The 12,195-nt window shown below is 32.2% G+C and overlaps 1 protein-coding gene and 1 non-coding gene across 6 annotated transcripts in view; one reads left to right on the top strand and one right to left on the bottom strand.

The window, feature by feature from the left end:
- LOC123300040 (acetyl-CoA carboxylase) overlaps window positions 1-12,195 on the bottom strand; it is a 53,183-nt gene that overhangs the window by 2,324 nt on the left and 38,664 nt on the right. For 4 of the 5 annotated variants that reach the window (XM_044882505.1, XM_044882504.1, XM_044882501.1 and 1 more), the window contains 7 exons: window positions 6,591-6,708; window positions 5,552-6,394; window positions 4,739-5,490; window positions 3,058-4,665; window positions 2,549-2,971; window positions 1,599-2,220; window positions 68-976 (listed from right to left, as the gene is read on the bottom strand). In XM_044882505.1, the coding sequence (XP_044738440.1) occupies window positions 68-976; window positions 1,599-2,220; window positions 2,549-2,971; window positions 3,058-4,665; window positions 4,739-5,490; window positions 5,552-6,394; window positions 6,591-6,708 (5,275 nt within the window). Of the gene's footprint in view, window positions 1-67; window positions 977-1,598; window positions 2,221-2,548; window positions 2,972-3,057; window positions 4,666-4,738; window positions 5,491-5,551; window positions 6,395-6,590; window positions 6,709-6,969; window positions 7,287-12,195 lie in introns of those variants that run through there. The other variant, XM_044882503.1, reaches the window with a different exon arrangement.
- On the top strand, window positions 1,255-1,348 carry LOC123301917. The gene has a single exon (XR_006535473.1). It is a non-coding gene; the product is annotated as a U6atac minor spliceosomal RNA (small nuclear RNA).

The raw sequence follows: 12,195 nt of genomic DNA on the forward strand, positions 1-12,195 counted from the left end.
ATCCACCTCTGGCTAAGATACAAAAAAGCAAAGTTTCAAAAAGTTTTTGGAAGGAAATCAAACTTACCTTATTAAGAGCACTGTAACCAGTTAAAATAATATGAGAATTTTCAATCTGTATAACTCTTTGACCTAAACGAACCAAGTAAGCACCAATACCAATAGCACGACATGATACCATTGAAATGGTAACAATATCACTATATGCTTCAGAAGTTTCTCCAGCAATCATACCCGCAGCTTTCAAATTTTCCACACCAATACCATCTTGTTTACCAATGATATCCGTAATTTTGTAACGTGGTTCGCCATCATCTTCAATTAAAGTAGCACGCACACTATTCGTTGTACTAAGTGTAGCATAATCTTCTGGTGTTAAATACAAATATTTGTAACCTAAATCTGGATTATCGGGTTGTTCCCATGCAACTCGGAAGCATTTTTTCACTTCCTCAGCTAAACCAATACGTGCACCACTGTTTACTGCAATATATATCCTAGGTATCCTAAGTTTTCGTGCATATTCCGATGCAAGTTTAAATACTTGATCTTCACGTGGTCCAAACGATCCAATTAAGAATGTAATATCGTTGGCGATTAAAATAATATCACGCCCTAAAGGATATTCAGGAGTGTATAAAGTTATTCTCCATGCAACCATACCCACATTATTTTCACCAGGTACACGTTTTTGTTCATTTAAATAACTTTCTGTTTCACTATCCATTACCAATTCTACATATTCAATAATCTTATCTGGTATTCTTAAATCTTCATCAGGACGTTTTGCAATATATTCTTTCCATAATTTTTCATTATTTTGTCTGAACATATCTGGAATATCATAGGCGTAAGTGGTACCAGATTGTTGAGCTTGGAAACGTTTTTGTTGGAGGTAATCTTTGGTTAAATATGGTGTGGAAATTGGTAATCCATGCATTGGACCTTGTCGTGATCCATATGCTTCAAATCGAATCTAAAAAAAGAGTTTATGATAAAAAAAAAAAACAATTTATTCCAAATATTGTGTGAGCTAAGGACGCAGAAAAAAAATGAACGAAATAAAATTTTTAATTAAATTGAAAATGAATAAAGCTAAACTATTGTAATAAATAAAGTATCACTCAATATTTAATATTTAAGTTATTTAATTAATTAGTTTTCTTTGAAAAATTCATGATATTTATGTATCTCTCACTTGTGACATGATGAAGTATCATAAGTATATAAACAAATTCAATTGCTTTGATATTTGTGTTGTATGAAAGGAGAGACGGTTAGCACTCCCCTAGACAAGGATGGAATACAATACAAATATGGTTAAGGCACAACTTAACCACATTTTTTTAAATTAACTAATTCTTCTCCCTAAATAGGACCCGATGTTCTAGCTATGTATCCTCTCTGGGTAAACATAATATCACCGCCCTTTATTTGAAAACATTGAAGATAAATTTCTAAAGTTCTTAGCTTGATTCGAATTATGACTTCAATGGCATTGATATTGATGGCAATGTTTTGAGGTCATCATATTTTATAACAGTTCACTTTTTTTTTCCTTTGCTTCAAAGATATCGAAAATTGAAAATAAAACATACCACACCAGTCTTGGGATCAGCCACTTCAGTATACATATTGAAATCAAGGTAATATCCACTGTCATTGGCTAGACATAAACGAATTGGAACAGTATCAGATCCAGGAGCTTCTCGAATAAGCATTTTTAATTCGGCTTGCAATACACGTAATTTCCATAATCTTGCTCCATATCGTAAGACCATACCACTAATAGATTCTTCAATTTTCTTTGGATTCATAATAACCGTTGGCATAAAGTTCAAGAAAATGTGATTACAATCTGTGCGTTTAGCATGTGGATGTGAGAATGCTAATTCCAATTCATCCATAGCTTCTAACAAGACACGTTCACCTTCACTTTCTAAATATTCAAAACTAGCTTCTTTGGTAATTAAATCTGAATGACGTACGATTGAACGGATAAAGAAACGATAATCAGTGACTTCTTTGCCTTTTGGTGTTTTAGCTTTCGCTAAGTATAAATGCATTTTTTGATTTGACGTTGGTAATGCTTCTAAATGATAATTACGCATACGACTTAATTCTAATTGGAATGCACATGCTGGTTCTAAATGACGGTAAATTCGATCTTCGGTAAAATTACCACGATAACGGTATGTATAAAATTTAGGGAATTGACGCCTGCAAAAATGAAATAAGATTATAATTAGTTATACAGGATCCTAATAGGTTTGCATAACGCTCAACCATGCGTACTGAGGTTCAAAATAAATCGATGCTATTTTACGCCGGTGAAGCTATAGCATTCTATCGCGGTCAGAAGCCACGCAGAAAACCCACAGCTTCTCTGCTCGGATTTATCCCAGAATTAATGGATCCAAGGTTTCGAACCCAAACAGAAAAACTTAGTAAAAATCGTAGGCAAAAACGGAACAATATTGTAAGTTTGGAAAAATCGATTAAATTTGAGACGCCTGTACAGAAAAAAAATAAAAAAAATAGCACGTACCGTTTAAGAACAATGAAAGTAATTCGTCGAATACGTCGTTTCTCCAATTCATCTTTATGTTTCACACAAAAACTACCCAAAACTTTACTCATGGTTGAGTCATCCATGTCACCCTTATCTTTTACAGCAATACTTAAGATATGTATTGGCTCTTGGAATTCTTCATCAATAGTACCTGCGCGGCCAGCATCCGTTGATAAACTAACATTGATACTGGTTGAATTGTGTTGTGAATCTAAACCACTTTCTACACCATCTAAAACACGACTTGCTATATCCGCTGGGTTTGATAAATCTTCAATCAAATCGAAAATTTCATCGGCGTACTGTTCAAAATGTTGGGCACTTTCAAATGCGGCCATACATCCAGTACGTTGGAATGTATCATAACATGGGCCATTATCTTCATCGTATCGTCGTAAACTGCAAAAAAATATAATATTTATTTATTTCTATGTGATAAATGGCGGATTTAAGAGAGGTGCAGTAATCAAGTAAACACTACTAACCGGTTTGGATGTGATGGTGGCAACATAAATTGAAAATGTACTAAAGGAACTTCACCGCTTAATTCTAAATGTTGTAAACAACTAAGATCGTAGCTTGTATACGCACGTCGCACGTAAACTTCTAGCGCTGCATTACATACAGCACGATTACTATGATAGAAGAAATCATGTAAAATATCAAAGATCGAAGTCTCAGATAAGATTAATTTTTGTAGATTTTCCGGATGGAAATCATGTCCATACATATCCACAGCACTCAAAAATATGGATTCCATTTGATTGTGACGTAATTCGTAGGCAGGTTGATGAGCAGCAATGAGAACTTGACGAGCACGTAAGGCGACACGTGAATGTTCGCTGCGATTTAATGATGTTAGTTCGGTCAAAGTGTTAGCGAGTTCATCTGTTAAACCAGGTTCGTTCGACCATAAATGATCAATTAACATGGTCACTAATAAATTCTTTTTGGCAACTTGAGAATGGCTGAATATGAGGTTACTAACAACTTGCATATCGTCCTTATTTGCTTCCCGAATTGCATTTACGCATTTATCGTAGCTACCTAATTGAAATTGGCTTTCGACTTCGTAATATTTATTGAGCATTTCATGTACAGCTGATTTCATGTGTCCTCGAATACCATTTCGATATCTTTGTACAATATTCACAATTCCTTCGGTTGACATAAAGAATACATCTTTATCGGCACGTTTTTGTATTGTAGCTGCATGGCTGTCAATAATGCTAGCAATTTGTTGACTTGGAAATTGTGCTAGTACTGACGTAATATTTCGTTCATAATCGGACATTAACCGCCGTATCTTCTTTTCTACAATCATTGGTATACGTCCTGAGATAGATGCAATAACTTCTTGCATTTCTAGCAATGGAAGACTTGGATCACGTAGGCCAGCCATAAATTTCTCAATGATTTCGCGTAAACGAGGTGCATTGTATGGATCTGGTAAACAATATCCAGCTAATGTATTTTCTAAAACTGTACGATAACTGTTATGGATATGATTCATTTTTTGAGAAACACCATTAGATATAGATGTATCCAAATCGGGGAATGGATTTCTATATAATTGTGCGACCGTAACCAAATTTGGATCGTCTAATTCTAAATTCGCTATAATATCACCAGCATCCAAAACAGCACCAGGTCGTTTGACATAGTTAACTTTACCAGTTTCACTTGAAGTTAGTGTCATTACCATTTTCATGACTTCAATTTCAGCGTAAGCTTGCCCTTTACTAACGGAACCTCCATCTTCAACGAGCCATCCAATTAATTTTCCAGCGGAAGGACTACGTAATATGCTTGGATCGTTTTCTTTTTCGAATATACATGTTTGATTGCCGATTATAATTCGATAACGATCAACTTCTTCGCGCATGTATGTTGTGTAAGATGATCCATCTACAGAAAGTAAAATACCTCCGTCAGAGAGACGATGTACTTCAATTTCTTTAAATGATCCATTCATTACGAGGAAATATGAATTTGGACCACTTTTTGTTGCTTGGACTTTGTATTTATAACCGGAATTGATTAATTCGATGTCTACGACATTGGATAATGTGTTAGATCCTTGAATTTGGCCCCTAAAATATAAATAAATAAATAATTAATTTAGTTATGCTGGGCTTAAAACACACATGTTAATGTGGAATTTACCTCTCAAGTGAATTTTTGAAATCGCTGAAAGCACCTTCAATTGTTTTGTCAGCGATGTGTAATGATCCACAAATTACTCCAAGCATTATATCAGGTTTTTCAGCTTGAACACGTTCTGATATCAAAATATCAAGCCAAGCTGTGTCAATGGTATTTTCTTGGAAACTCTTCGTTTCGAGCAATGTTATTAAATATTCGACTGTCGTTCGGAAATCACCTCGAATTGACAATTCTTTCAAAGCAATGACTAAATTTTCTCTAGCTTGTTCACGATTTTCACCCCATGAGAAACAATGACCAAACTGTGAATCAGCAAATTCATGCAAACCTCCTGAAGCAGCAACACTGAAATAACCCCATACATTTTTCGATGAACGGAAGTTTAATTCTTGCACTGTACCCGAACTGGGCTTGAAACCTTCATCCGGATTTTCAGATGTGATACGTGCTGCGATAACATGTCCCCATGGTTGTGGTTTATGACGAGGTTGATCGAAATCAATTTCTGAGTTACCCCATGGTGATTCGCCATATAATAAACGAATGTCTTTGATACGACTTAATGGGAGACCCATGGCAATTTGTAATTGTGCTGAGGGTAAATTTACATCGGATACCATTTCTGTACAAGGATGCTCGACTTGTAATCTAGGATTCAATTCCAAAAAGTAATATTTTCCTGAGGTGTCGTATAAATATTCAACGGTACCAGCTGATACGTAACCTACCATTTTCGCTAAACGTACGGCACACTGTAAAAGATAAAAAAGAAAATGAGCACAAATTTTTCAGGAATTGGAGAATTTTGTTTACCTTTTCCATTTCTTCGAAGATATCTGGATCAGCTATAGCAGCTGGAGCTTCTTCAATAATCTTTTGATGACGACGTTGTATAGAACAATCACGTCCAAACAACGAGATTGCATTTCCATACTGATCAGCTAATAATTGTACTTCTAAATGCCGTGCACATTTTGCTAATTTCATGACAAATATTGGTGAACCAGGTACTTCAGCTTGTACTTGTCGAAAAGCGGCCGTGAAATCTTCTGTATTATCTACTTTACGAATACCCTTACCACCACCACCTTCAGAAGCTTTTATCATTACGGGGAAACCAATTTTTTGTGCAGATAATAAACCTTGTTCCGGTGTGGTAACACAACCTTTGGCAAATAGCTCACTACTAATTTTAATTTTTTTTCCTGAATATGTAGCTTTTAATTCAGAACCAGACCATGGTAATGTACTAATTTCGGCGGTTTGTGCAACTATTGACGATGCAATTTTATCACCTAACGCCCACATAGCTTTTTCTGGTGGACCAATAAATGCAATATTATTTTTATGCAATAGTTCAGGTAGTTTTGGATTTTCAGAGGCATGACCCCAACCAGCCCATACAGCTTGCACTTGTGACCTGACAGCAATATCAACAATAAGCTCAACATTGGCGTAATTATTGTTATTTGTACCGCCTGGAACTGGAACATAATGATCAGCCATTTTGATGTATTCAGCGTTGGCTTTTAAATCTTCTGGCGTAACCATTACCACGAAACGTACAGCGCGCTCATTTTTAAACATTTCATAGGACCATCTTCGAATTGATCGCATACATTTTACTGCAGCGATACCATTATTTGCGATCAGGACCTAAACATAGTAATTAGGATTTGCTTTAAAATCTATAATTGAGAAAGGTATTGAAAGATAATGAATTTTTTATTTGGTATTTGCTTGCATAACAATTTGGTATTTACTGCATCAATCTTTTTGAAAGTGGATCCTCAAGTTTGAATACTGGGACGAATTGAAGATACTTTTGAGGCTAAAGTGAGCTAATATTTACCTTATTGATAACTTTAGTACCACCAAAACGACGAACAAATTCTTCAGGCGTTGCAACAGTAAAATCTTTCTCTTGAAAACGATTCGCCAACATAACAGTCCCTTGGGACATGCTAGGCCTAAAAATAAAAATAAAAATTTTAATAACTAAGTAACCTTTGCAAAAAAACTTAAAAATTTCTTAATGTCAATGTTTGATTATAAATATTTCATCTCCAAAAACCATATTTTACCTCGTCAATTTATTTCTTGATTTCCTAAACATGTTTGTTAAATCAAAAGCGAAAATTTTCAATATCGAACAAAAAATTTTCCAAAAAAAATGGATGAGTAAAAAAAATTAGATCTTCATGTGTTTTTTTACTATCTAATCTACTTACTTAAGACCTTTGGCGTATCCATTTGGATTTGGTGGTTTTAAAAAATTTTCCGTCGAATTCTGGACTGATAAACTCGAACTCGACGATGTTTTTTGTGGTTCTTCAAGGATTGTATTATTGTTAACATTGTTATTAATCCCATCATTCGTTAATGTTTCAGACACTTCGAGTGTCACTGTTGGTAAAACACTCACTTCACTATCATTATTCTGTTCATCAGTGCCACCCGGTAAAACGAATCGTTTACTGTTCCTTCGCATTAATTGTTGACGCGGTATCATATTATTAAATATATTCGCAAAATAGTCCATTAACAATTAAATTTCAATTTATTAATTATTATTTATTTAATATTTCATCACTCAAATACATTTCAATAATAAAATTATTTTTCGCTAAATTGTAAAAATAATATTATTGTGGTTTTAGATCTTATCAGTTTTTTCGTAATGAAAATATTTACGTATTAAGTAATCGGTTTATCTATTTTTGAATTCAAAAAAATAAACTTTTTTGTGTTTGTTTTTAATATAATTCCTAGAAAAACAAAGTAATTTATTTATTTTTGAAATGAAAATGTTTTTCCGTGTTGTCCACGTCGATTGGGTAGTAATCAATCAATAATTACGTTAATATAAATTTTTTTTGTCTAATCTCTCACCTCCCACTAAAAACTGTGATTTTATAGTACTTGAATATTGTAGTGATGTAACGAATCTTCGTTAAAATTTTATACGATCACTAGAGCAATTTATAGGAAAAATTTGAATTCTTAATATGTTATTAATCAATAGCGAATTCTTACAAGAGAAATCCGACGTGTAGTTAACTATATTAAAGCCATAGAGATAATATCATAGAGCTGCAAAGTCATCGCCAAACAGAGGTCGCAGTAGAGAGAAACAAACAAAGCAGGTGCATAAAGCTGCCTTAGCCTCTCTTATAAACATACAATATATGTTTACTATTGCCTATTTTGATGTCATGGCCAAATAAAGATAGAGAGTTGAAAATTTGGATTTAGTATCAAGAAAGTATCCAAGCCCCTTCAAAATGAACTAAAGAGTTTAGAACGAGTCCGATTTTTTTTGGAGGTTTCTACATCCCAATTACCATTTCCCTTTTGTATTCCGAAATATCACGTTTTTTTCTTTTTTTTAACGCTTGTCGTACCTGCAGTTACTCCAAGTTGAGTTGAAAGCTTGAAAATTTGTCAATTAGGTAAATGTTAAGGATGTGTATTTTGGTAACGTCAAGTGTTCCTTTTCGATGCTCGTGTGTCCTTAGCCTAAGAGATATTCCTTACTTTTATATATTTACGATTTTATAGGAATCACCTTACCAATTTAAAAATATTTTGAGATTTTAAATTAGAAAAGGTCAGTAAATAATATTGTGTAACTTTCAATGACGAAAATAGATCAAAAAGAAAAAGTTTGCATTAACTAAAGTCCATAAGGTTGTGTGACCCCATATAAAGTAATGGCTTTATGTGTTTATCAAAATACAAATAAAAATTTTCATGATAATTTTATAATTTAATGAGTTTGACCCAAAGCAGAGGATTTTTGAAAAAAAAAGGTCATTATTAAAAATATGTACACTCTGTTTCACAAAAAATGCTCGTGTTTTATCATTCTAAGTGATATAGCTATAACATTATATGTGAATTACATGTACTGTTATAGTAATATCATTTAGAATGGTTCAATTTTTACGTTTATTTTGATTTGTATGTATATTTTTTTTGTATTTGTATTAAAGTAGTCTCCACTTTTGTGTTTTTGGATTTTATTGTGTATCTGGAATTCAAAAACTGCAAGAATCCAATTTATTTTACCATAAAATATATATTTTCTAAGATACTGACAGAAATTGATTTACGTTTGGGATTTTTGACGATAACTCAGAAATCTATCCCATTCAATAATCAAATAACCCGATTGTTGTATAATTTTCGGTAAAAATTAGCTTGTATAGTTTTATCGAAATTGGAAACAAAAAATATACAAAAATAATACAGAATTTGATAAAACTGGGTATATAGGATAATTTTAACCAAAAAAATAACAAAAATGGGGTTTATTTTTGCTTTAGTCGAGTATTTACTATGGTATCGCCCAAAATCCTGATATTTTGGAATATTTTCGGCGGAGGCTCCAACCGTGGAGGCTCCAAACAACTACTCCAACCGTGAAACAAACTGGATTTTTTTCTACCATTGTGTATTTTGTATTTTTACCTAAACTTATTGAAATGATATCAATTATTGAATTCAATAATTGATTTGATTTTTTGCACGTTAAAAAAACAATGGAAAGATATATTTAATTAAAACTTTTTTTTCAATTTTTTCAAAAAATAAATAATGGTTTTTTTTATAATGTTTACACAATAATAAGTACATGGGCCTTGAAAACCTTGAAATATGTGTTGGAATTTGCTCATTAGTACAAACTTTGGTTTTAAATAAATGTAAAAGTTCTTCACATAATTAATTAAAATTTACTACTGAGTGTCCTCTCTTTCTCCATAATATCCTGTCTTCATTTTGACAAATTAAAATCCAATTAAATTATTTTTGCACGGTTAATAATTATCTATTTTTTTAATACTCAGTCAACCTCCTCATGTTAATTATGCAAATTTTGATTGTTAACATCTCGTTTCACAAACCGTGAAAAAATTCCCTTTTTATACCCTGTATATCAAAAATATGTATCAAGGTATACTAATTTTAGTCTAAAGTTTGTAACGCTTAGAAATTTTAATTAATGCTATGAAAAAAAATTTGGTAAATATCAAGCTGAAACTTTTATAGCGTGCTCAAGACATAAAAAATGAGTTTAAATTCGTAAATGAGCAACATAGGTCAATTGGGTCTTGGTTCCGTAGGACCCATCTTGTAAACCGTTAGAGATAGAACACAAAAGTTTATATGAAAAGTTGACGTCGGCGGACTTTAGGTCGGAGAGGTCGTCAAAGAGAGGTTGGCTCAAGTAGGTCCATCTTCTCATGGCAAGAGCTGGGCAGTGACAGAGAAGATGAGACCCAGGCTTTCAGCAAGCCTGCTAATAGAGGCCCTTGGAAGTGATATAAGATCTTCGGAACGCCTACGATTGTACTCCATATCTGTATTGTGGTACCACAAGTATGTTAACCTAAGACTAACCTAACCTAGCCTAACCTAAGTACCAAGAATTTATGTATAATTCGGATTTACAAAATTCTTCGTTAGCTTAACTTAATTTTCTTTAGCTGAATGTAAAACACAACAAGAGAGAATCTATGAAAGTTTTCGAAGATGTATAGGTTTTTAGACAATATTGATAGCCTCTCAAATTTCCACTCGTTATGGAAAAATTTGTCAAATGTTGTTTAAGGTAATCTCTTGATAATTTATTTTTTTCACAATTTCCATATTAAAAATACATTAAAAATTAAATAATCAGTAAATTTTTACATAAATTTCATTTTCCATACAAATAAATACTTTAAATTCTTCTAGTAAGTACAAAAAGTAGGTACAGTACACGTTGGATAAAATAAAATTAAAAAAAGCCATATAAAGAAAGAATTTAAATATGTTTTAATAACTGTATTTAGTGATGGTTAGTTTATTACTTAACATGCGGATATGTTATGTCAGTATTCAGTACTCAGTCTGTACTCCAAGCAAATTAGCAATTGTTTATTAGTGTATTTAAAAAAAAATCTAAAACGATTAGTTACTCAACGAAAGTTGTAGGTTTTTAATTATTAACAAATTAAAATAAACTATTGACCTAGTTAATTGTTGAAACACCTTGTATGCCAGTGCTTGCATAATTTTTAATAAATTAGAAAAGTTTAAAAAACCAACACAATTACGACGATCTTTCGGCAGGCATTTGTTTTGGTTTTCGAAAATTTTATACCGAACCGTGACGTCTCTCTTTAAGTAAACATATAATACCATCTTTCTTATACACATTGCTTAATATATATGTACTCTGTCATATTCATGAGTGTAACATGCGAAATGATTTATTAAACGAATTGTATATAATTAGCCAGATGCTGTAAGAATGAAGGTCTGGAAAATCTTTAAAAAAAATTACAAACCTACAACTGCCTTATTTGTTTGGAGTAGTATAATTTCTATATGTTTTTACTACTTTCCTATTCAATATATTAAAGTCCATCTGCACAGGGCCGGATTAAAATTAGAGAAAATAGTAGAAATTTTCCTCGATGTATCAGTGTCGCCTCAATAATTTAATGCTAGCGACCACCTATGATTTGAAATAATCGAAATTTAAATTGTAAGGTTTGAAAAGAAGTCAGGCATCAAAGATTCACGTTAAATATACAAGCTTTTAAAGTCATTTTTATCTATATCGATGACAAAAAATTGATTATTCTAAGGAAACAAATTTTCTCAATTCATTGAAGCATGAAGCATGTCGTAAATCGTGCGTAGTCTTTAATATAAACAAAAAGAAAAGGTAATTAATTACTATTCGTGTCATTTTTCTTATCTAATTTTAATTTGGGAAAAAAATATCAAGGGAACATACAATCTTCAATGTCTATGTGCAGACTAAAGTCTATATATAAATTAAAATTTTGTGGTTGATCAAACAAACAAAAAAATTACTAAGAATTATACATTTTAGTAAAATTTAAAATATTGATTAAAAATATATGCCAAACATAGATTCGAACCCAAGCCTTATTGATTGGTACGCTGAGATTATATACCCTTGACTGCTAAATCGCTGAAAAGTGATTTAAAAAAATAGAAATGCACGAAAAAACGTACTCTTGTCAATTAATTACTCCTAAAACTCTCTTGTTAAATGTTTATTGCTTCAAATAGAAAGAAAAACAAACAATTGGCTGAGTTAATTGTTGAAACATTCTGTATAGAAAGTGCTTTATTTTGTAGAGTTTAGAAAATCAAGACAATTTACTTGATCTTCGAAAATTTCGAATACTTTGAAAAAGTTGTTTATTTTTTTTATAAGGAACATTTTTTACATTTAAACTTTTTTTCTATCTCGTACGGTTTACAAAATTGATCTTGCGGACCCAAAACCCAGTTGATCTATTTTGTTCATTTACGAACTCAACCTCATTGGCTTTTTACGTCCTGAGCATGCTATAAATATAATTTCAACTTGATATCTCTTTTCGTTTTTGAATCATCGTGATCACAGGCAGACGGACATGCATATAGACGGA

The sequence above is a fragment of the Chrysoperla carnea genome, chromosome 5, assembly GCF_905475395.1.
Source record: "Chrysoperla carnea chromosome 5, inChrCarn1.1, whole genome shotgun sequence".
NCBI lineage: Eukaryota > Metazoa > Arthropoda > Insecta > Neuroptera > Chrysopidae > Chrysoperla > Chrysoperla carnea.